The 26,785-nt window shown below is 39.5% G+C and overlaps 1 protein-coding gene across 1 annotated transcript in view; it reads right to left on the reverse strand.

Annotated features, from left to right (window-relative positions):
• megf10 (multiple EGF-like-domains 10) overlaps positions 1 to 26,785 on the reverse strand; it is a 56,937-nt gene that overhangs the window by 15,771 nt on the left and 14,381 nt on the right. Inside the window, exons 6-15 of the mRNA XM_026172746.1 lie at positions 19,785 to 20,031; positions 17,609 to 17,729; positions 17,261 to 17,397; positions 8,123 to 8,335; positions 7,058 to 7,232; positions 3,905 to 4,025; positions 2,966 to 3,129; positions 2,469 to 2,571; positions 1,477 to 1,623; positions 16 to 150 (exon numbers count right to left, since the gene is read on the reverse strand). Of these exons, the coding sequence (XP_026028531.1) occupies positions 16 to 150; positions 1,477 to 1,623; positions 2,469 to 2,571; positions 2,966 to 3,129; positions 3,905 to 4,025; positions 7,058 to 7,232; positions 8,123 to 8,335; positions 17,261 to 17,397; positions 17,609 to 17,729; positions 19,785 to 20,031 (1,563 nt within the window). The remainder of the gene's footprint in view (positions 1 to 15; positions 151 to 1,476; positions 1,624 to 2,468; positions 2,572 to 2,965; positions 3,130 to 3,904; positions 4,026 to 7,057; positions 7,233 to 8,122; positions 8,336 to 17,260; positions 17,398 to 17,608; positions 17,730 to 19,784; positions 20,032 to 26,785) is intronic.

Consider the following 26,785-nt stretch of genomic DNA (forward strand, 5'->3'; position numbering starts at 1 on the left):
TGGCCTGTCACTCACCCTCATTACACAGTGCTCCCTTGAAGCCTGGCAGACATTCACACTGTCCTGTTATGTGGTGACATGGTCCATTACTATGGACACATTGTGGACAGGTCTGACTGCAGTGGTGACCAAAATAACCTGGCGAGCAGACTGCGAGCAAAACAGAGCAAACACAACATGCAATTTATAAAATTGTTGGATCATATATTTGTGGACAGTGAGGGGATATTTTTTGTGGTAATTTTATTCCTCTGTCCACCATCCTAGTGGATTTTACAGTACTGTGCAAAACTCTTGAGCCACCTTAAATGTATTTATATTTTAGTTAAAAGGAGCCAGAGAAGTTATCTTCTCCACGCTTTTTGAAGGTCTTTTAAATGTCTTTTTTGAAGATTGATTCTTTTCCACCCATTTTTAGTTCAGGCCTTGCACCTGACCATTTGCTGAGTGATGCTATTAGGCCATTTAATCATTTGACATTAATCATTCAAGCATAAGAAAACACACCTTACTCAAGAGTTGCTGTTCTCTGACTTTGTTGACTCTACTTTCTGGGACAGTACCCAAGCCTTCCCACTCTTGATTATAGCCAGTGAAGAGTGCTATATAAATCAATAAAGTAAAGTAAAGTAAGTGATTGTATATCAGTTGTTTGCCTTCTGTATTTAACTGTGTGAGGATATTTCTTGATTATAGACTTTGACAATGATACCCTACCTCCTCGAGTGGGTGTTGTGAAGCCTGGCAGACATTCAGGCTTTAGCTTTTATTAACTAAAGTTAATTCATTTGATCGCTCCTAAAGTTTTTGGTGTTTCTGATAAAATTTGGTTTTCCACCTTATGTTGACTTTATTTGCATTGACACCTCTCAGCTCCACATCTTTCAACTTCTCATGGAATAATAAGCCAACAGGCCTCACTTGGCCATGGGACTTCTTGTCATTAAATGCTCAGATCACTTTTGAGCCTGTAAAAATATCTGACTATGTATATGAAAAGCTGCAATCCCTGAACAGTTAGTGTAATACTTTCGTTAAACTCCTTACATTAAAACAGAAAATCTGTAGTTACGTGTTTGACTTAAAATACTTGTGTCATCATTTGTGTCATTGTCCAAATACTTATGGACCTTCCTGTTATATATTTTAACATTAAACGAGTTAAGATAATAAGTACAAATATTTTAATTGAACCATGTCAAAATATTTTAAAGCCCCTAGTTTAAATCATCAGATGCAGGTTAATCATATCACATTTTGCTTTTGATGTTCATTTTTTCTTTCAAATGTGAAAACAAGGTTTATTTCTGTTCCAGACTTTTTTTTTTTTTAACAACACTGATATTAATCATGACTATTGATGTCTATAATAACTATTAAATCAGAGTGAGGTTAAGTAAACCTATATATCATTTTAGCTCACCACAACCTATGTGATGATTTTACAGTATTGTGTGGTGTTGATGTAGGACTTACTTCTCTGACAGGTTGGGCCTCTGTATCCTGGAGCACACTCACAGGTTCCTTCATCTGGAGAGCAGGATGCTCCATTCTTACAGTTACAGGGGAGGGAGCAGTTTGGACCCCAGTGGCCCTCTGCACACACGCTGTCACAGTGGATACCTGTTCACACACACAGATGTGTTTCCATCATTGCAGTACATTCTTACATTAATTTGACTATCAAAGACTGCAATCCTGAATGTGAATGAAAAAAACCAAAACATCTATTGATGCTGAAGGAGAAGTGAGTCCATTGCTATTTTTTAGAGGTCTAATTGAGGATCAGCAGCAAAGCCCCCTGCCAACCCCCCCTGGTGAAGATCACAAAAAGAAGAAAAAAAGGGAGAGTAAGGCATCATAAGCTTTTAATTACGCCTTACAGTAAAAAACAATGGTCCCATCCTGGACAGAGGCCATAATACTGGATCTTCCTAAAGAAGGCAAAGACCCGACAGAGTGTCAGTTTTAAAGCCCAATAATTATGTTAAATGCAGACCTCCGCATTTTGAATACAATCTTAGCATGCAGACTTAATTTAAGTCGTGTCTTCTGTTGTAGTAGCCGCTGGTCCATCTGTGTATCCACCATGTTTCATCTGTGTGTTCTCCCTGCTGTCCATCGTCACTTACCTCTGCCCATCCTCCTTCATGTTCGTGCTCTGGTTCGTGTCTTGTAGTTTAGTTGTTCTCAGTTTAGACAGTCTGCAGTCCCGTTTGCCGTTTTTCTATTTTGTACTTTGTGTTCAATAAACCACCTTCACACCTTTACAAGTGCTTGCGATTGGATCCTCCTTTATCATCTCCACACGGCTCATCTCACTCGCCGTGACAGTATTTTATATCCTATAATAAAAGCTGTGTTTGTTTGTTTTTGTTAAAGTTCTGTCTGTGAATCTGCATTTGGGTCCTACGCTGCCTGCTTCACAGCCAGTTTATGACACATGGCACATTGTAATTAGGTATTACCCGTCCATCCAGCCAAACAGCGGCAGTGACCAGTAGCGTGGTGACATCCATCAGCATGATTGCAGTCACAGCGTTCTTTACAATCCAGACCATAGGTACCATCCTAAGGGGAAAAAACAAACAAACAAGGCAATCCATGAAGAAATGTAAAAACATGTTCATTCATATGACATGTGGCATTTGGTTATCAAGATAATCAAAAATATGGTGTATGGTCTGAGGTGTGGTTTGGCTCCGTTTCAAAATACAGATGTTTAGTGTTATTAAAAGCTGAGGTCCAAAAACAGTTCAAAAACGTTCAAACTTCTCAATATCAGATTTTGTCTTTGTACTATATTTATTCAAATATAAAATTCAAATGATTTGTATTTTTGTTGTTTGAATTCTATTTACAAATTTAATAAGATACCACTTTTTTGAAAGTAGTGATAAAACATAGAACAATGATTTTCTTTTCCAAAAAACTTTGGGAGCTTCCATATAATCCTATAACTCACCTGACAGTGGAGTTCACATCTCTCTCCTCTCCAGCCCGGAGCACAGGTACAGTGACCATCCAGTGGGTTGCACGCTCCTCCGTTCCCACAAATGCATGCGGAACCACATCCCAAACCCCAGGTGCCACTGGGACAGTTGCTGGAGCAGTCTAACCCATGCCACCCTGATTAAACAAGGTCATTTATATTTGAACACATGTAAACCTTACTTTTGATTAACTTATGAAAGCATTTTTATTCAGTGCAGCACAAAGATCAAAATATTTCTGTATTAATATAACACACGAACTGAGATTTGTATTAATTTGATAAACTGAACTAGTTGAACTAGTGCTCAAATATAGTGTAGAATATTTACTTCATTTGACCGAGTTTTGAAAGAGAGAGGGAGAGAGAAAACTCGAAAGCCTACACAGAATGATACTGTACCATAGAAATAAAAACACAACTATGGACATTGATGAAGGTTATTTTTTATATTGTGGGGACAAAAGAGACTATTGAAAAAGATCAGTTAAACAAATGTTAGTGAAGAGAAGCAAGGTGAGCATCACAAAATGTGTTGCAGGCTCTAATGTGTGTGCAGAGGAGATAAAGGTGTTGCTGGACTAGGAAGGCAAAGTCTCTGACCTCGCATTTTCATTCTAGGCTTCTACAGGCAGTGCTCATGAATTTAGACAATACTTATTTAACTTTTGCAATCCTTTGACTTTAGTTTAAATTCTTGGATTCCTATATTCAGTTATCATTCAGAGCAAATACTGCTTTATCTCAGCAACAGTGCACTATGGACCTGGGAATATGTGATGATGTGATGAGTCAAACGTTTGACTCATCAAGTGTTTATCAGAAGGATATTAATAACCAATCCAGGGGAACTATATAGAGAAATGGCTGTAACTTGTAGCAAATGCAGGGGTTATATTAACAGTAACTAACCTGGCTTACAGGAACAGGATCCATCTATGGGGGAACACTTAGCTTTGTTCTTACAGTTGCAGCTGGAGGAGCAGTTCACACCAAATGTTCCTGCTGGGCATGGCACTGAACATATGGGACCCTGAGAAGATTAACAGACAAAATGCTAACAGTGACGATGAAAACAACACAGTTTCATTTTTTGGTAACTTTGCTTGCTTTTGTCTTTTGTGTAAAGTTTGATCATCAACAGACCTGAAGGGACAGTTCATCAAACTGTATTTGACATAGTCACATAGCACATTAAAGACTTCTGAGCCACTCTTCTTTTACTCTTGTTTCTTTTCTGCGTGCCTTATAGCTTTGGATAGCTTCATTATGGCTGTTTAAAATGTTTGAGTGTAGCTGCATAGCCACTTAAAGAGAGGCAACCAAACATTTCTTAGATGTTATTTTTCATGGCAGTGTAATACATGCAAAAATGAAACAAACTATTTCCTATTAGCTTCTTAGAATATTATAAGCAGGAGATTTAAGATTTTGGATTCTGTATAGATGAGGATCATATTGCCACATCTATATAGAACCCAAAATGCAAACAATTGCTCACTGAATCTATTTGGATACGACTACTGTGGCTGGAGAACTGGTTGCCTTGACACAATTCTTTAAGCACATAATGTAGCCTCACAAGCTACATTATTCAAAGGAATTGATGTTGTGAGGAATAATTCTGAGCTTTGACTACACTCGTTGCTAAGCTAACCCATTTTGCTTTCACTTACAGAGTAGGAGACAAGTAAGTAGGGAACCCAACTCTAGGAAAGGAAGCAAATATTTAGATTTTCTAAAAATTTCAACAGTCCCAAAATAGTTGTGTCCAGACAGACAAAACTATCATGTGTAAGTGTGTGAAAAAGGAAAATAATTAAGAGCTTTTTTCTGAAAACAGAATTGCACATTTTGTCGACGTTTCAACCTGTTGCCACTAGATCTTTCTACAAAGCCACATATGCAATAACAGTACGGGCAGAGCCTCACATTATCCATTTGTTTGTTGGTAATTTTTGAAACATTAATCTATACTGGAATGATGGTTGTGAATAAGGCAGTCAGGCAGGTTAATGGGCCCACACAGTGTTTGGAAGTATAACTTGTGCTTGTATTATGTATCTTACTTAAGAAAGGCAAATAGATTTCCCATGAACAACATGCATTAACAATTCCCAGCAGAAAATACTGCTTGCATTACTCTGCAACATTTCCTTCATTGCCAAATAACTCCCATTTAAATTGCCAGAATTATGCACCCCTCTGCCTTCACATCCCATTCTTAATGCATAGGGTTTACAGTAGCTATAACAGCTGCTATTTACACCTATAACAGCTTCAACGCCTCTGGGAAGGTGTTTATGGGAATGCCCAACTCCTGCAAAACAACCCCACAACTTAGGCTACGTTCACACTGCAGGCGAAAGCGCATCAAATCCGACTTTTTTGACCCTATGCGACCCATATCCGATCATGGTATGACAGTGTGAACAGCACAAATCCGATATTTTCAAATCTGACCTGGGTCATTTTCCGATACATATCTGATGTTTTAGAAAGCGACTGCTGTTTGAACAGTCATGTCGCATTAAATCCGTCTTTTACATCACTGACACAAGACAGACGCCAATTATCAGCGGCGGAGAAGACATCGTGAACGCTTCCTGGCCATCCAGTGTAGATGTCAGTGAAACTGTTGGGAAGACAGTATTGGAGAAATGTGAACATTTTATTTGTACTGTATAATCTGCAGATTCTGACAGAAATCTGCAACTATCCTTTGAAGCACTGCTCCTCTCTAAAACAGCCACTTGCAAATAACAAAATAACTTTATAACATAAAGCAAAATTGGGAAACGTAAAGTAGGAAAAAAGTCTTTATATTAACGGCCATCAGTCAAACAATACTGTTTGGTCTGGGTCTAAACAGAGTGCGTTGTGTGTGACGTCTTCTTTTGCCGCTTTGAGCGTTCACACTAGAACGTGTTTGCTGTCACATTTTATTTGTAGCGTGAACAAGCAGACAAAAAAATCGAATTTGATCAAAAAATCGGAATTGAGCATTAAGACCTGCAGTGTGAAGGTAGCCATAATCCCCCTCCGCCAAACTTTAGACTTGGTACAATGCAGTTAGACCAAATACATTTTTCCTGGCAAATATCAAACCTAGACTTGTTCCCCAGATTGCCAGATGAAGAGACACGATTCATCACACCAGTCAACATGTCTCCACTGCTCTGGAGTCCGGTGGCAGTGTGCATCCAACATTTTGCATTGTGCTTGGATGCAGCTGCTGGGCCATGAAAAAGGAATTCCATGAAGCTCTCTATCTCATGTTCTTGAGCTAATCTGAAGGCCAGAGGAAATTTGGAGTTCTGTAGCTACTGACTCTGCGGGGCGATCGTGGCTCAAAGAGTTGGCAGTTTGTCTTGTAACCGGAAGGTTGCCGGTTCGAGCCAAGTCTCGGTCATTGTGTCCTTGGGCAAGACACTTCACCTGCCGCCTGCTGGTGATGGCCAGAGGGGCCGATGGTGCGATATGGCAGCCTCGCTTCTATCAGTCTGCCCCAGGGCAGCTGTAGCTACAACTGTAGCTGCCTCCACCAGTGTGTGAATGTGAGAGTGAATGAATAGTGGAATTGTAAAGTGCTTTGAGGGCCCCGAAAAGCGCTATATAAATGCAATCCATTATTATTATTAAAAGTGGTGATCCGTATGCCTCAGTATTTTATGTGGCCCACCACTTTTATGCTATTGTTCCTAATCACTTACACTTTGTTCTAATAGTTATGTGGGATACTTAGAAGTGAATAATTTCATGACAGGTGGCATCCTAGCACAGCCTAGCTTCATAGGTTATTAATGTGTTATTATTTGGAAACAGATGGTTTTGCATTTTGCAGCTCTGTTTATGCTGCTTACTAACTGCAGTGATTACTGAATTTAGACAGCAATGCATCACATTGCTGCTTTTCAAAAAACATGCAATATGATTACAGCAGTGTCTTACAATATTGCATGTACCGTGTGCAGTATACTTAGGTCTGATATCATGCATCACATATTTATGATTTGTGACATAAAACACTCACTGGCATTAACACATACTAATATATGGGTTTACCGTGAAGCCTGGAGCACAGATACACTCTCCAGTGACACTGTGGCAATCAGCACCATTCTGGCACTGGCACACCTGCTGACAGGACTCGCCATAAAATCCTGGAGTGCACGTCTCATTGCAGTAGAGACCTGACCAACCAGGCAGACATGTGCACTCCCCTGATATCGGGTGGCAGCTGGTGACAAGAGAGAAAACGATAATAGTTATAAACTTTGTTGAGGTGTTTCCTACAGTCAAGATTCCTACTAGTCAGTACTATTTCCTACTTAAAGTATTTAGTGTGCTTGAAACAAATTTTTCTATGACCTGTTTTTTTTAAGATCAGTGACTATCTCTAGTATTTAATCTCAAAGGTTAGCTAACACACTTGTAGCATTTCTGCAGTTAGCTACAAATATGAAGTGCACTGTCATGCTTCCCTGTGGGACTGAGCTTTAGCTTTTCTTTTAGCTTGTACAATTTCTCTACATCCAAACAGTGCTCACTGGAAACATACTGAAAGCCTAACAGCAGTGGCAACAGGCAAATCAGGCCATAAGTGTTTCTTCTAGCTGTCTTGGTCTAAATCTGAAAAAACAAAAACAAAAACAAAACAAAAAACCTAATCAAACTATCAAACTATCAAAAATCTAAATCTAAAAATTAATTACAATATACCTGAGGAAGACTTTTTTCATTTTTCAGTGTGTGGGTTAACTGTAGTAATACAGGTGAAATGTGGCTATATTTGATAGTAACAGAGTTTGACTGACAGATGGTGTAGCTGACACAGCAGTCCCATTGAGAAAGAAGCAGAACAGCTGTTATCTGCAATGACACATGCAGCCCACCAGCTGTGCTAGGCTAACTGATCACTACACTCAGTTGTCTACAGACACAGCGGTCATATACACAAATCTATACACGCAACATGTCAAACTGCTAAAACCCAAAAGATACAAAGGAAACACAGAGTTATATTTCGGAATTCGGGGAACCGTGAGGCAGCATTAATCAAATGGCTTCAAACTGACCTGATCTGCAGATCAAAGTTTGTCAAAGATGACAACATGATTTACTACATACCCACGAGTGCTTTGGACATAGCACGGACATTTCCTATCGCAACGTAGGCCATAGATTCCTTCAGGACACAGTCGGACATCACATGTCTTTCCTGTGTATCCTGGCTCACAAAGACACATTCCATTGCTGTGGTAGCACTTGCTGTTGTTTTCACAATTACATGTCTTTGCACAGGCAGCACCATAAGTACCAAGGGGACACTCATCCTGGCACCTGTTTATAGAGACACAGAAATATCCAGAAACAGTGATTAGGAAAAAGAGGTGGTGATCAATGACCATTCTCTCAAATGAAATATGAATTGTTGCGTATTTAGCTCCGTGACTATGGAAAGAGGCCTAAGGTTAATTTGTTTTTTACTGGCTGCAAATCTGGAATGTGTGGTTGTCTGTCTCTTGACAGTCAGAAATATTATAATTCAGATCATTTATATATGCTTAGAGTTTTGTAATTAGTTGTAGATTGGTAGAGGTTTTGATCCTTGATAGTCTGCAAACTTTGTGTGTATTAGACAGCACTTTGGGAGCATGAGAGGTCATACCGTGTCTTATTGTTTTATGGTAGGATTAACGTAGTTGCGTCTGTTCTAGTCTAAGTGCTCTTTGTTTAGATGAACTGCAGGACTTCCTCACCGTGTTATCTAGGATGAACCATCTAGGGTGAGGGGGAGGCTACCCTCTTCCTCACCAAGGATGTTTGACCCTTTGATCAGCAGTCCACACACACACACACACACACACACACACACACACACACACACACACACACACACACACACACACACACACACACACAGACAAGGTACTCTTTGTGTGTATGTAGATGTCATATGTTAATGAACTTATGCATATTCATGTAACCTCAATAAAAGGATAGTGTATGGGAGAACGGACGAGAGCAACTGGGGTCAAGCGAAGGAACGGTGCCTGTCCGGTTCTCTCCCGTGCACGAGAAACATGAAGAAGCTTGCCTACTTGTGTCTTGCTTTGCAGTGTAATTATATTGTCTTCAACGTTCCAGCGGATGGGTTCAAGCTACAAACCTATCATTAATTGGTCCTTCGAGAGCCGGAGCCCTGGAATCGCATTCACCGAGGGGAGGAGGGACACGCTGAAAGACTGACGTCAGCCAGGAAGTTCCTGTGGATTCGCGGTCTATCTTTCTCCTCGATGAATGGCGATTGGCGGGATTCGAAGCTGATATTACACGCTAAGCAACGCCAAGTAAGTTTGAAGAGGCCGACTCTATAACCGTGTCGTTGTGCAGTCTCCGCCATTTTGCGAGGCGTTGAGAAGTTCGCTGCTTTGTGGAGCGATAACTGGGTTTGTGTCCCGAAAAAGAGGTTTTGGTTAAATCGCCCAAGGGTCCCAAGCGTCCGGTGAGTGTCCGGTTTTGAAATCGCCCTGGGTGTGTGTCCCGAGCGTCCCTTCATTGGGTTTTGTCGCGCGAGTGGGTGAGCGTCCCACAACTGGGTCAGGGTCCCGAGCGGTCCGGTGTGAGTAGGCCTATTTTGTGTTGTTGTCATTGTTGTTGTCATTGTTGTTGTCGTCGTCGTTTTTGTTGTTGTTGTTGTGTGAGTGTGTGCGGAGCAGAACACGTGGTCTGTGACACCGACTGTTGTTGTTATCATGGGTTTCTAAGCAACCAAGAGTGAGTTGGAAGGAGACAGACGTTTGTGCTGGACTTTGCTCCTGGCAGCTGACACAAAATGTTAACTCTTTAGCTTGCCCTGATCAACAACAGCCTGTGTGCCAGACCATAGACGTAACTGAGGTGGATAATTGTTAAAAGTAATCTACATTAAGCTTGTGGTTGCTTAAATTCAGTACAATGACATGTGAGGTGAAGTGATATAGGTAAATATTTAAACTAATGAAGTGCATAGAGGCACTTGACCTGTGTGAAAGACTGTCGTCTTATTATGAGCCATTGTTGAGATATGGAGCACACCTGTGAAAACAACTAATATGCTGAACCCTGTATGAAACATCTAAAAGTACATGATGGAGAAGCTGTATTGAATATGAAAGTGTAAGACTTTGCCGCTGTGGGCAGAGCATGCAACTACTGTGTGATGTTGCGTTGCAGTTTTTTTTCTGAGCTGATGAGCAAGCTACACATTATCAGATCAAGAGCTGTCTGGGAACTACTCAAAGAGGGGGAAACAGAGAGTGTGCAGCGTTCCCGTGAGCAGTTTTCCTGCACCTTGACTCGTGTGTGTGTGTAGCATCAGCATCATGTTTTTGTTTATTTGTTTTGTTGGGTTAAAAATAATTTAATAAACTGGTGATTATATTTATGGATCACCATGGTATCATCGGCCATGTGATTTATTTATGCAAATGAAAAAGAGGAAGAATTTATATTGTAGATGAAAAATAAATCATAGGGAAAAGGTTTTGTGTTGATCAGCCAAAAACAACCACGATTTTATTTTTTGCTTTTAAGAAAGGATTGTTCACAAAAACAGAGAGAGAGATGTGTGTTGATTAAGCAGCGATGATAATAATGAAAATGTCTTAGTTTGTCACTTTCAGGTGAAAAGCAGACCTGAATCAATTTTCCACATGCAGCAGTCGGAAGAAAGTTATATTTCAACATCATTGGAAACATGCAGGCCAAGTTTCTGGCTGACTTATTTACAGCGCCATGTGTCTCTCAACCTCACAAGCAAGCTCTCACCCCTCCCTGAAGACAAGGAATGCAGCTCCAAAGCAATAACATGATAAAGAGACAGCAGCAAGTCCTGAGCAAAGAGTCCCAGCAAAGCAGCAGCAATGTGGACAAACAGCATCAGAGAAGAAGAGCAAACCCATCATCCTGACTGATCGGATGGATGGCACTGTGTTTACAACAGGCTGTGACTTCACTGTGCATGTGAAGAAAACGTTTGAGGAGAACTGAACAGTTGGAGTTTGACATTTGCCACCTGTGGAGTAAAATGGCAAGAAGAGACAGTGGAATACAGGACAAAGCTGAAGGAGAACTGCCGGCTGTTGGACTGTTGAAGTGGGAGAGGACAACAGAGTGAGAAGACTAGGTGAGAACACATAGGAATTATTTAACACATTTAACACATAGGAATTATTTAATGTGGGAAATCAAAATTTGGGTTAGCAAACCTGGGAAAAACAAAACTGACTGCTTAAGTTGGAAAATTGTGAAGGAGTCTGAAACACTGCAAAAATAGAAACATATACAAAATCACACACACAAGCACAACATGCATTAACCCTACTAACACAAACACAAGAGAGCTTATGAAGATTAGACAACATCTTAAGCGTGTGAGTCTGTTTATCATCTTGTCCAAGTCACCTCGTGTGATGCAAAAACCAGTGGACTCATAGCACATTAGTTAAGAAGTGATCAAATAATAGTAGAGAAGTGTGTAGGAAAGGCAGAGAACATGCTCTGTTGGATATGCAGCTCCACAGACATGCATTAAACCTGCCTAATAACAAACACACATGCAATGAAAATTAACTTGTTATCTTTCATCAGTGCTAAAATAGTGTCAATTTAGCAGACACTTGTTATCAAATGCTGAATTTATCCAATGCAAAAAAATTGACTCTCTAGGTTGCAGGACAACAATTTAAACTTTTGTGGGAAAAAAGATTCTGGTTTGACCAACTAGTGATCAGATAATAAATTTAGTGTTAATATAGTAAATTGGGAGAAGCTTCCTGCTTGATTGATGCAGCACAAGTTTACTACTAAATTTACTGTATGAGGGAAATTCTCTTTTAGTGATAACATTTTGAACATGCATTTCTGTTGTCCTGTCAACTTAGTGGGTTAATAGCCGATATGCAAATTATTTGATTGGTTTTTAGATTAATGAAAGGTGACTGAATTCTAGCACGAGTGAATGGGATGTGTTGGAGTTTGTTAGAGTGGAGACTCTAAAACACTGAGTTTCCTGTTTTGATGTGCGAGTGAATCCTGTATTTAGATACACAACTCTGAATACGTCAGAACAAACTTCTTTTGTGAAGTGCATGACAGCATGTCACATGTTTTATGATGAAGGGAAAAAGGAAAAATTGAATAAAATAGATCTGTGGCCTAAATGAGTGAAGAGCACAGACCTGGTGATTAAACTCATAGTTATGTGGTGTGGTGTGTTGTGCAGCTGATGGTTGGTTTGGAGTGAATCTAGCTGATGATTCTTCTCCTGTTGTGAAGTTGATGAGGAGTTTGTGTCATGACTTAACAAGGCCTTTTTATTTTGATACTTTCACAGTGCACTGAAAGTTTGGTTTGATAATCTCTGTTATTTTTTATTTTTCATTTTTGAACAAGCACTGATTTTTGCTTGTGAATTTCTTTTCTTTGAGCAGATCTGCAAGTCGGGAATTAAAAGCGTTACACGTCGTCAAGACAATTGTTGCAAGTGAGTTTCTCCACATTTAAAATGGGCTCAGGAGAAAGCCACTTATTTGGGACAATTAGGAAATGAGAGTCCCCCCCAAAAAGGATTCAACGAGGAAATCCAGTCTAAATTATTTTTCTTTTTGAAATAACGTCGTTTTGCTGAGCGTGGAAACGAATGCGATGAGAATTTCCACAATTAGCAAAAGAAGGAACCACTGAGTGAATGAGTAAGAATTTTAAAATAACTGACTGACTGAACATGATTGTGTGAAGTTAACCCCCACCTGACAAAGGTGCAGATGAACCCATGTGTTTCCTTTTACAGAAGCAGAAAGATGACAGCAACACTCGAGGTTGCATGATGATTTAACCTTTTAAATGCCATTTTCTGTGTCTGTGCATTTATCAGGTGTGTTATTCATAGGCTTGTGTTGCTCACAGAGATAACTGTGACAAAGTATGCATACGCCTGCGCAAGCGCTAATATTTGCATTTTCTTTTCTTACAGCATGCCAGTTCTTCATGTGAATTGATGATGCAATTTATACCAGGACAACTGGTTGATGTTTTTTCCTACTACAGGATTTCTGGGTTTATGTGTGAGGAAAACTGTGTTTACAGGTTATGAGTGGTGATGCTGTTGCATTGTGTTGATGGGAAAATGTGAAGGTTACTTTGATAATGTGAATAACATGTGTGAAATTTCCTGTGTTGAGAACTGGTGTTACTTCTTTCCACAGCTATAGATGGCTAACTTTATGGTCTTTTTATGGCACCTCTGGAACCTGTCGACCTGCGTCTGACCACCAATGGTCACTGTGTTGCTAATGTTTGTTGCCCAGTGAGAAGCGCATAGCTGACAGGACCAGGCAGTGGTTGAGGTCAAAGGTCAAGCTGGTTGGGGCCCATCATGAGATCAGACCTTGGAGCCACAGCAAGGACCATTTAACTGCCTGCAAAATAGCGAGAGACCCTCCTGGATTTATCAGAGCCACTGCAAGAGGTCGAGGTCCCAGGAAACCCCGGCACCCTCAAGACAGCACAATAGAGAAATCTCACACTTGGTTGTTTCAGTGGTGAGGGGGGAGTGCTGATTGAGCCCCCGTAGGGTAAGCTCGCACTTCAACCTCCAGCCTCTGATCAACTCTAGGGCAACCAAGTGCGAGGCGTGACAGACCTGTGTGCAACCAGGACCCTCTTGGTTACCTTGACTATGACGCTCATCCTTATAGGACCCCAGCTGGTGCCGGAAACAGCTGAACCAGGAGGAAGGCAGAGGAGATGGACACATGACAACTCTCACCTAAGAGAGACAGATCCAGCAGGCCCAAAATCAGGACTATGCATGACGAGAAGGAGTGCCTGAGAGGATCGTCCACAGGATGGGAGCTGAGGCCAGGAGAGAGACTTCAGGAGGATCAGAGATCATCTTCAGCACAGCAGACATCACACAGAGAGCTGTGCTACTGAGCTTCCAGGAGATCAAGAGGAGACTTCCCACAGCAAGATGTTAAATAAAATGAAACATTCAATATTGACGCTGAGAAAGACAATTAAGGTGTACGACGTGCTCTGCCTTAAATCTTCAGCAGCGTTGGGATATGAAAACTCGAGGGATGAGGGGAGCGTGCCAAGCTCCATCGACAGCGCAGAAGGAGTTCGAGGATGACGTCATGATTCTGTGAAAAGCACAGGAACCAGAAGCTATGGTGGTGATAACAGCAGTTTCCTATGAACATCACCTAACGCTGTGCCACTGTACTGTGCATACGATGACACTCTGAAGGCTGCTGGGATCATAACAGCAGTAAGATGACGGAACCCAGCACCCTTTCCACAGAGAGCTTTTTCTGCAGAGCGTGGACAATTAAGGAGTCATAAATATCCCCCTCACAAGACGAAGGTCTGAAGTCAGGTGATGGGGGCTGGTAAGAGGCCATAAAACTAGAGTGCTGAGAAGTCTGCAGCTTGGAAATAGCTGAGACCCATGTTGACGAACAACAAAACCAACTGGTATGTTTGAATGTCTATTCTACATACATTTGGACTCTGGTCCTATGGACAGTGATGGAAACAACTGGAAGAGACATTCATGACGCCCTGCAGAACTTAAACCACTCTGCAGAGAGACATGTGATGTGCACACCCGGAGGAAGCACCACCAAGCTGAGATGTTTTTGGAAATGTTATCTTCTTATTTTCACTATTAAATTAACAATTTGTTTGTTTGTGGGATGCAGTTTGCCATGAGATGAGATCAATGAGGAATGGGATAACTGCTAATACATTTGTTAAACTGTGTACCTTTTCAGTAATTTAGGGTGATTTGACATATGCTGAGTATAAAAAGGTTTGCATTGAAACTGTCAGACATGAGGTATTCATACCTGGGAACTTTTCAAGCATAAAGGTCAAAAAGGGGGGAAATGTTAGATTTGTATTGTTGATTGTCATTTATGCTTAGAAATATTTACTTATATATGCTTAGAGTTTTGTAATTAGTTGTAGATTGGTAGAGGTTTTGATCCTTGATAGTCTGCAAACTTTGTGTGTATTAGACAGCACTTTGGGAGCATGAGAGGTCATACCGTGTCTTATTGTTTTATGGTAGGATTAACGTAGTTGCGTCTGTTCTAGTCTAAGTGCTCTTTGTTTAGATGAACTGCAGGACTTCCTCACCGTGTTATCTAGGATGAACCATCTAGGGTGAGGGGGAGGCTACCCTCTTCCTGACCAAGGATGTTTGACCCTTTGATCAGCAGTCCACACACACACACACACACACACACACACACACACACACACACACACACACACACACACACACACACACACAGGCAAGGTACTCTTTGTGTGTATGTAGGCATCATATGTTAATGAACTTATGCATATTCATGTAACCTCAATAAAAGAACAGTGGTACGGGAGAACGGACGAGAGCAACTGGGGTCAAGCGAAGGAACGGTGCCTGTCCGGTTCTCTCCCGTGCACGAGAAACATGAAGAAGCTTGCCTACTTGTGTCTTGCTTTGCAGTGTAATTATATTGTCTTCAACGTTCCAGCGGATGGGTTCAAGCTACAAACCTATCAATTACTGAGAGAGAGAAAAACTGTCTAAATTCTTTCTTCTCTAATAAAATGATCAGCGCTCTGCTCTACCAGGTGTAACAATTAAGTTTAACATCCAGGCATCCATGAAAACAGAATTTATGACATTTAACAGCTTTAGAAGTTAGCAGGGAGTTAGCTTGCTAGCTTCCATCTAAATATAACTAACCATGTTCTGACTGAAGGATTTATGAAACAAATTCAAACGTACAGCTCTGCTATCACTTCCAACATAAATGAAGACAGAAAACTAAACAGCAGCGACATTTGTAAGGTTACTGAAGTTAGCTGATATATAATGATGTGCTACGTGATCGCTAGTGCGACAAAGCTATGTAAGCATTACTTAAACAGTAAATCTGGAGGACAAATGCTAATGAACGCAGGAATTTTTCCCACTCGATAAAAGTTAATGTGAGGGCTTCCAATGGTTAGGGGCAAATACCATCGCATGGCAGGATGCCGTAAACAGACCAAACCTCAGTCAGGAGAACAACTGAGATAATCCATCCACAATACGAGGTTAGTCATTAATATGCTGCTGCAAGGGCTGGGCTGTAGTTACATCGTAAGGTTTTAAAAACTGAGCTTTAAAATGATTAGTGGTAATGAAAACCGAGAGAAGCCAACAGTGATCACTGACAGTTTTTAGGGGCTTGTTGAGATTAAATAGAACAAGATACAAAGCATTAAAACATGTTAAAAACACAACAGCCTTATTAAATGCAGACTACTTTGGGCCCGGAAGCAGGATTCATCACGCCATCACTTAAAGACCGGATACTCCGCTTCCTCCACGGATGACATGCCAGTGGGATTAAGGAGGTTCTCGAGTATTCCTATTCTTTACTATCTAAATAAATTCACTGAAATTTTTACACGAAGTCCTGCATTTGAATCCTGCTTTGCCTCGTGGTGTCCTTGGGTTTTGCACCGAGGGTTTTGAGTTTTTTGTGAGCTCATGATCTGTTTTGATTTTGATAAAGAACTTATGTTTAGCTTTTTTAGTTTTCTGATAGTAGTTGATCATTGTTCCTCTGTGTTTGGTCATTCCCATTTTTGATCCCTCTCTGTTTCCCATGTCTGTCTAGTTCTGTGTTCTCTGTCTGTATTTGTCTGCTCTCCCTGTTCAGTTGTGTCAAATTAGTCTTCTCTCCCCAGTCAGTCATGTCTCTGTTTATCATTTGTCTGTGTCAAGTTTGTACAACGGGTAAAATAAGTATTGAACACAAGTAAATATATTTCTAAAGGTGACATGAAATTCTCACCAGATGTCTGTAACAGCAATCCATCCAATCCACACATCCAAAGAAATCAAACAATAAATGTGCATAAATTAAATTGTTTAATAATGAGAAATGGCACAAGGAAAAGCATTGAACATGCTTACTGAAATTTATTTAATACTTAAAAAAAGGCTTTTGTTGGTGATGACAAGATGCCTCATGTATGGAGAAACTTTGCTCAGGTATGCTTTTGGCCCATTCCTCCATACAGTCTTCAAATACTTAAGGTTCTACAGGTCCCTTCTATGCACTCTGAGCTTTAACTATTAGTTATGGAGATGCTTGGTATTGAGGATATCCTGATTTTTGGGTATAAAAAACCCTGTACTGTACTGTGGGGCTTTGTTGTAAAGGTCTCTCTTACCGTTCTCCTGTGTATCCAGGGCTACAGATGCACTGTCCAGTAGATGACACACAAACGCCATTGTTGTGACACTGACATTCCTGGGAACAGTTTTTTCCAAATCTCCCTTCTGGACATGGCTGACCACAAACTGTTCCCTGCAGACAACAGCACAAACATGTGTTTATCGTATACAGAATCTGCAATAATAACTTCAATAATTATAACTTCAAAAATAAATTCTCTTCCTATCAAAAGTATCAAAAGTTTCTCTCTGGTTTAGTTCATGCTTGCATATTACCATAAAATACTAGCATGTCTAGTGAGCTGAATTTTCTTAAAGAGTTAAGGAACAGTTAGTGTTTGTACCATCCATCCTGCTGGACAGGAGCACTCTCCGGTTACATGGTGACACACTCCTCCATTCTGACATGGACATCTCTCCTCACATTGCTGCCCATGTTTACCTGGTGGACAGAGTTCTTCACACCTTCAAAAAAAAGAAAAGAAAAAGAAAACAACACTACATCTTTGCACTACTGAGTTTTCTTTGAGATTATAGACAACTAGTAATTTTATAGATATAAAATTATAAAGTAAAATTGTGCTGACCCTTGTTTCACTAAAACTTTGTTTTAAAGTTGCACTTTCTGGCATCAACTCGACCTGCCGTGTTTGATGGAAGAAAAATGCCGAATATTACCTAAAAGAACACTATCCCTATAGTCAAGCACAGAGACGGAAAGACTGTACTTTGAGTACTATTAGTCTTTGCTAATGATGCAGGACAACTTCAATAGACCTGGGCTCTGTACTGTAAAATCTTGGACGAGAACCTCTTTCCCTTTCCCAGAACATGTGGGATGGGTCTTCCAGCGTGACAATAATGGAAACAATCCCACCAAGGCAACAAAGGAGTGGTTAAAGAAAAACACACACTTAAGTCACAGTGTGTTCTAGTTTCTGTAAAGAGAAGTGGGACAAAATCTGTCCTTTGTGCAAACCTTTAGGGAAACTAGAAGTAATGTCTTACTACTGTGCTTCCCAACTAGGGTTTCTCCATCAGTTAGTAAGTCAGGTTTTTCTTGGTGATCAAATAAAAATTAGAGACTGTTCATTTATTCATAAGTGAGCAGTCTAACTGATTCAGTGGGCAATCAAATAATTATTCCCCTGACAGTAGATACTATATATCTATCTATATAATGGAAAATTCTGTGCTTCAACAATGATATAAAATTTAAAAAAGATCAGTATAACTCCTTTTTATTGTCATCCATTAATAAACTAATCAGTTCCTCCAAAACACTAGTGTCTGAATTTAATAAATGTTCTATTACTACAACAAAGTTTCTAGTAAAAGGAAGAATATTTCTTGTAGTTATTTATTCAGCACTGCCACACATTTTTTTTCTAATCTTTTTCATAATTTCTACATTCAATTAAATTTCAGTTCAATTCCGTTTTATTTATACAGCACCAAATCTCAACAACAGTCACCTCAAGGTGCTTTACAATCTAAGGTAGATCGGAGAGAAACTCAACAATCATATGAACCCCTATGATGCCCTATTTGGTGACAGTGGGAAGTTAAAACTGCCTTTTTACAGGAAGAAACCTCCAGCAGAATCAGGCTCAGAGAGGGGTGACCATGACTGGTTGGGGTGAGGGGAGGAAGACAAGACAAAAGACGTGCTGTGGAAGAGAGCCAGAGATTAATATTTACTAATGATTAAATGCAGAGTGTGTCTTTAGTGAATCCAAACTAGGATGTGGTTCCACAGAAGAAAGTCCTAAAACCTGAAGGCTCTGCCTCCCGTTCTAATTTTAAGTATCCTAGGAACCACAAGTAAACTAGTAGTCTCAGAGCAAAGTGCTCTATTGGGGTGATACGGTACTATGAGGTCTTTAACATAAAATGGGGCCTGATTATTCAAGCCCTTATGTGATGAAAAGGATTTTAAATCTGATTTTGGATTAAATGGGACCCAATGAATAGAAGCCACTATGGGAGAAATATGCTCCCTCTTTCTAGTCCCTGTCAGTACTGTCAGTGCAGACGTTTTTAGGACAACCTGATAATAATAATAAATTACAATACTCCAGCCTAGAAATAATAAATGCATGAACTAGTTTTTTAGCATCATTACTGAAGTCACTTCAGAATTATCTTTAAAATCTTTCTATTAATTTGTAAAGCTCTCAGTGCTTTGGTCTCTGACGTGCACCGTAACCATGTCAGACTTCTCATCTGGTGCAACAGTCCAGAGAACCGTCCAGTGTGTGCACACAATGTTTAAGAATAATGATATGTGCTGTATAAATGAAATTGCCATGACCATAGATACTAGGCTTTTAATGTTATGTCACTGTTGGCATTAGATGGAGGTGGGCACTCTGGTATTCTCCAGTTGCATAATAACAGGCAGCACCAATCTACGATTTCTGCTGGTATCCATTCTTATAGATGCCTACCTTTTCTTTTATGTCACTGTTGGTATTAGAAGCAGGAAACCAATTTAACAAATGATCTCTCCAGACTTACAAAGCACCAGTGTATCCCGGTGGGCACTTGCATTCTCCGGTCGCATGATGACAGGCAGCACCATTCTGGCATTGGCATTTCTGCTGGCATCCATTCCCATAGGTGCCTACTGCACATGACACCTCACAGCGCCAACCTCTGTATCCAGGAGTGCAGATACAAGCTCCAGTGATAGGGTTACACAGAGCTCCATTCTGGCACTGGCATCTGTTACTGCAGTGGGAACCCCAGTGATCATTGTCACAAGCTGAAAAGAAAGAAAGAAAAAAAATCTAAATACATCTTTTTTATCTTTCATGTTTATCTTACTTGACATGTGTCACAGAACTGGACATAGGTTGTCATTTATAACTGCATATGAAGCTATAATAGATCATTAAGTTAGAGATGCCTTGAGTCTGCAAGTAAAATCTATTATAGGGAGTTAGCACCTTATTCAGCTTGCACATAAAAACTCACTCAAAACACTCATCAGTATCACTGTCCAGATCTTTTTTTCAGTCCCCCAGAGTGCTGAAGTCGATTTAAATATAGCTATAATTCTTATTTTTTATAATAATAATAATAATAATAATAATAATAATAATAATAATAACAATAATAATAACTACTCATCATTCTTCACTACAAAATGCCTCAGGCTCTCTTAGGTGTGCCTTTCTCGAATGAAAAATCAATGTGCTCAGCATTGTGTGGAGTTTCTGGGCTTTCCTAATTGCTTTCCTAAACAAATAAATGCAGCGCAGCTTTATTTCTGCATCCTTCATTATAACCCCCATCTGAGTTGTAAGTGTAATCTTTGCTCCTCTATACCTGGAACAGAATATTCTTTTCTGGCACGTCATAGTATAGTCTTCTGCCTTTGGTTCTTCATGAATATAGCACCATCTACAGGTTTTGGGGGTTTCTATCAGGCCAAATGGTTTGTGGGTGGAACACTGGAGTTTTCTGTATATTCTGCTGTCAGGAAGATATTCATTTTTTGTTGTATACTATACACACATCTAAATTTAAAGAAAGAAAGAAAGAAATAGGTGCCATTTAAGCTACGCAAGGCTTTTCTGCATTTGTCAACACATGGAGTATTTATTAGCGGTAACTTATTCATCTTATTCATTGTAATATATCCATGATTTGTGTATTATCATCCATTTTCCTGTGGTTGTCCTGCTAAATTGACATATAGCTGGTGTTGGTGTCAAAGTATTTCTGTGTATTCACATTTCTTCTTCTGTTCTCAAGTTATTTGTTCCCTACCTCTTTCTCCTGGCCTCCAACATCCCTCGTGCCTTATTGCAGTGCCTGCTCTAATTCCTATCACTGTCAATTCCTATGACTGATTTAGTAAATCTTGTTCTATCTGTCCTATACATCACAGTTCTTAGACTTCTAATAACTGTGATGTATAGAATCAAGTGGCTTAAGAGTACTGGCACCAGGACGTATACATTAAAATTACATCTGCAAAGTTAAGGACTGTTAAAATGTTGCACAATCCTCAGCCTACTGCTAAAAGGCTGAGGATTGGCAGCATATAATGTTGCAGAGGGAAAGTCTCAACTAAAAATGAACAAAAAGACAACATATCCACTAGGGATGAAGCACCAAGCTCTCATTAATTTATGTTTAAAGACTGATAATTGCCTACAAGAACTGACTACAAATCTCATCAGTCCAGTGCATGACCTTCCACACCATGTCCTCAGTGCAATCTTGTTTTGTCTTAAACATAAGCAACTGGCTAATACATTTTAGCTGTAGTTTTTTGGGCTTCAACTTTTATTCTCAAAGCCTGGTGTATCTGCTAACTAATGAAAAGCTGCTGGCTGTGAAAAATCCACAGTAAAACACACTGATTGCAGTTGTATCCTTTTACAAGCAACTTTATTTCTGCATGTATTAATATGTAGTGCAATGAAGCACCGCAAAAAAACTCAGGGACTCAAAAATACTTGTGGTTTCCAGTGCTATCGTAGCCTCCTAGTAGATGCACCTATAGTATAAAATTGAAAATCTTTGGTGTCATCTTGCTTGATTTTCAGAAAAAATAACAGATAGTTTGACTGAGAGTCTGACTGAGAGTCAAAACTAGTCCAAAATTTTTAATAGTTGAACACAAATCTGAACAAAATGTTCAGATTTGTCAATAAAAAGGTAGTAATAGCTCTCAGTTACATTTTAAGTCAAAATAAATAATTTGTTTGTTTTTTTTATTAGCAATAAATGTTATTTAAGGTCGAGCTCCTTCTTTCGACTACCACAAACAGCTTGGCATTTATATGCCTAGCATGCAGAGTAATGCTGCCATTTCCAGCTACTCCACTATTCTGAAGTTGTTCAAGTGATTAAAAGGCTCCTTTTCTTCCTTCTGCATTAGTGCGCTTCACTCTGGCCTGATAAAATGTACATACTCTCTTACCTCCGGCGGTTTGGCCTTGTGTGACAAACAGCAGCGGGGCTGAAGGGGGAGGAGGAGAATAGAGATACTAACATGTACATATAAAAAGCTCTTCCATTCAAGTCCACTATCACGATACCTTTTTGAAACCTGACCTAGATTGAATAAAAGCTCAAGTCCAGGAGCTTAGGGCTCTTCATCTACTTCCCGGAGAACAGATTGTTCTCTGTCATCAGCCTATTCAAAACAGCCACACACACACACACACACACACATGCAGAAAAAATACTGTGGCACGGTTTTGTCACAACGCTGGTTGCATCACAGTCTCAAAAAGGATCCTAAGGATTTTATTTTCTAAAATGTTCAACATGAGAAAAATTTGTCAGACCTCACATTGTTATCCTGAGCTCTCACTTTCTGCCACAGTAAATTCGACTGTTTTATGTATATTCACTTGAATCTGCATCAGATAAATTTTAAAAGCTTCTTCTAATCACAAACGAAGAAAGAGTATAAAAGAGTTGGGTGCGTAGAGAAAAGACTGGGAGCCAGTGACTGCCAGTTGTTCAGAGTGGGTTCAGATCTTACTCTCCACACTGGGGAGCCTGGATGTTTTTCCATCTATTTAGTGATTACCCAGCCTGCCAAAAATGGTGCACTCATGGGAACAGAAAGCACTGTCACACTAATACGAAGGATTCCCAGTGAGAAGAAACAGCTGTAGCATTCCTCCAGTTTTCCTCTCTCAGGAGGTGTGTGTGTGTCATCCTCCAGAGTTTTTAATTGTCACGTTATTTTGTTAAACATGTCTGTAGACAGGTAAATCAAACCAGTTATTAGACATGTTCACAATTTAAGGAAATGAGAGAGGGTTTTTAGGAAACACTGTTCAATGTTTGGTTTCTATGCCACATGTTAAAACAAGATCTAGAGAGTGATTAAAGTGGTGGGTTCTTTACAGGCTGTCAGTTTTAGTATCTACATGAATGTTAAAAATCACCTACAATTAATTATTTTATCTGAGCTGAGCACTAAATCAGATAAAACGTCTAAAAGAGGATGATTTGGGCTTGTTTTAGGGCGACAACACCTGGGCACTTTGCAGACATAAAGCCAACCATGAACTATACTGTATACCAAAGTTTTCTTGAGCCAAAGTGAGGCCATTTCTCAAACAGTAACAGCAACGTTTTTTAACGATTTAAATATTAATTAAATATTTGAATAATTTAAATAACAGCAATACTATAATTAGTTATAAAGCATTTTGTTGGCTTTTAGGGCTCAGATCACGAAATGTGTGGGCATTATACAAAATATTTTTGCTGTTTGAGGTGGAATTACGTTTAATCATTTCTGTCATTAGCAGACTACTGAGAGTCTTTGTTGACAACTAAGAGTTCAAAGTGATCTACCGATATAAACACAAAAGAGAATATTTTTTACATAGACAGTGAAACATAGTCCATAATATTGATGTTACTTTGATTTCACAGCTGAATTTGAGCCCCTCCTGAGGATCTTGTGTTATTATCATGTGTACTAAATCACAAGCTCCACTGCCTCAGGTCATTTCCTCCCGCAAAAATTTCTCCTCCTGCTATTACTTCTAACCATAACCCACTCCTCCCCACCCATAAACACACACACACACACACACACACGCACACATGCACATGCACACACAGCACATATTGTCTTTGCCATTTCCTGTTCTTCGTATGTCAAATTGAGCCTCAGACATATTGTTGTGGTTCACTGACCTGTATGAGACAGTCAGCAGATTAGTCTTTCTTCGATCTTTAGGCCATTTAATACATATTACAGAAAGCCACATGAATATGAACGGAGTGACTAGTTCCATATACTGAGCTATTTTTGCTACATTTTACAGAAAAACCTAGTCCCTACTTCAGCACCCATTTCAAGTCAAACATGTCAGTGTTTACTGATTATTGGTACGATTATTGATGTCTTCCAACTGCAATACAGATTGTCCATCAGATATTAAAAACATAAAATCATTTTCTAACAATAGCTGTCATTACTGATGAAAAATATTTCCCTCAATCTTGAGCGCCTTGAGGTGACTGGTGGTGTAATTTGAATCTATTTAATCCAAGATGGGGTTGAGAATTAACTGGAAAAAACTTGAAACTTGAGTTCATAAATATCCTTGTTAACTCTCATCTGAGTATCAGAGGACATTATTGACCTAACCATTAAAAATGAATGCCTAGCCCTGACCCTTACCCTAAACCTACCCATAACCTAATTGTAACCCTGACACTAAAACCACATTTTGAGCCTCAAAAAGGCCTTCACAAAGAAATTCTAGCCTTAAAATTTTAACTGTGTAGCTGTAAAAGAAAGTCGAACATAGATTTAAGGGTTAGTCCCAAAGAGCTCAATGGTTTTCAGAAAGAGATCTTAATATGGATATGGACCGTGAAGGACTACTGCAGGGCAACTACTGCAGGGTTAATTGTGGAAGAAAGAAATGGCTTTGCACAAAAACTACCGAATTCATGTGCAAGTGATAAAAACAAAGCAAGATACTGTGTTTGAACTTGACTGTTCCTTCAATACAGTAACTTTAACCACATATTTTTCCCTCACTTGTCTCCTGGGTTTGCAACATTTTTTATCAAGTCATTCCTACAGCTTTTATTTTCAAATAAAATATAACAAATATAACACCTGTGTTTGCCTTTCTGTGCAAGATACATTTTAAGATTTAAAAAAATGAATAAGCAAAAAATAGAAAAAGAAACAATAATTAACAACTGAAGTAATTTGTTCACACTTCTATCTATCACACTTTCTATCCACAAAGAAAATTGTGTGTGTGTGTGTTCCTGTCTAGCTATCTTTGTGAGGATCAAATATAGCATTCTACTATACTTGTGAGAACCAACAGTCACTTGTGAGGACACACACACTGGTCCTCACAAATGTGAAGGCCTTTTTGAGGCTCAAAATGTGGTTTTAGTGTCAGGGTTACAATTAGGTTAGGTTTAGGGTTAGGGTTAGGCATTCATTTTTAGTGGTTAGGGTTAGGGTAAGGGGCTAGGGAAACCATTATGTCAATGAAGGTCCTCACTAAGATAGCTGAACGGGCTTGTGTGCATGTGTGTGTGTGTGTGTGTGTGTGTGTGTGTGTGAGCAGTAAGCAGACAGGCCTGCCCTAAGGGACAGACACAACAAGCTCTTTTATCACAGGGTGAAACTGAAGACGATGGGACACACCGTGTGAGGCCCTCTTCCATTTCAGTATTCAGTATCTCAGTCTGCATGAACACGCATTTACAGATTCATAAGAGCAAAAATCACCTCTTGGTAAGTTTGCATCAACAAAATAATTTAGGGAAATGACTGTTAAAGGCAACAAACACAAACAACAGTCTCAAAATAGTGATGAGCTCAAGCTAGTTTACCAGATGCACTAAGATTTGCTGTTATAACGTTTGGGACTTTTTTGGTGTGTCAACTGATGAAGACACAAAAAGGAGAAGAGTCAAATACTTCCCCAATTTACGCACAGTCGAAAAACTGAATTTCCACAGTTAGAAGATAAAATCAACAAGAGACAAAGTAGACAGGCCAAACATTTCAGAGTTTGGCACACGATTTTCGAAAATTATGACAAAACCATTGCTTTCTAATTAAGTCTTTTCAGTTATGACATTTCCATTTCTGTTGATCATTGAATTTATCATGTAACTGTAGAAGTATTTAGATGTTATAGTTCTTTATTACTTTTACTTACTTTTGAAAGATCATGATCATTATTTCAACAGTAGAATATAGGAATTCCTATATTCTACTGTTGAAATAATGATCATGATGCTTGATGTGTTTTAAATCATACATTAGACCTCGGTGTCGGTGAGATACAAAGATGATCGCTCTTTGTTGTTTTCGTTGAGTAAGTAAGTAAAGTTGATTTATCTAGCCCCTTTCACAGACATAACAGTCACAAAGCGCTGAACGACAATTAAGATACAGTGTCAACAGTGAACCATGTTTAAAAACAAATGTCTTGGATTTCTTGGTGTCTGTCTCTGTGCTTCCCCTGTGGTCCTTGTGTTGCGTCTAGTCAAGTTATTTTTTCACGTCTGTGTTTCGCATTGTTTCAAGTGCCTGTCTCATGTTTCCTGTTTTACCAGGACAGTCTCGTGTAATATGTTAGTGTTTTCAGTTTTGCTTCCCAATGTGACCAATTCAACTAAAATGGCGTTTGGTACTGTACAGCAGTTGCTTTGTTTGCTCTCAATTTTGGCAGCCCTATTAAAGAATAATATCAGTTTTTCCTCTTTTCCTCGACATTTTGCCCCAACATTTCAAAGAGCTGGAAACTAAATACACGGCAGAAATGACGCAGGTTTCACGCATGCGTAGTACAGGAATCTAAGCGCTTTCAGTGTGGATGAAAACAATTGTACACAGTAGTGTGGACGCGAAGCATTTTTAGACTAAAACGGCATTTTCAAATTTATTCGGATTAGTGTACACGTAGTTTTTGTCTTCCTCTGTTTGTTGCTCGATTGTCTGCATATCACCCACTGAATTTCCCATGACTCAGGTTTTTAGTTTCTTT

Source organism: Astatotilapia calliptera, chromosome 7 (assembly GCF_900246225.1).
Source record: "Astatotilapia calliptera chromosome 7, fAstCal1.2, whole genome shotgun sequence".
NCBI classification, from domain to species: Eukaryota; Metazoa; Chordata; class Actinopteri; order Cichliformes; family Cichlidae; genus Astatotilapia; species Astatotilapia calliptera.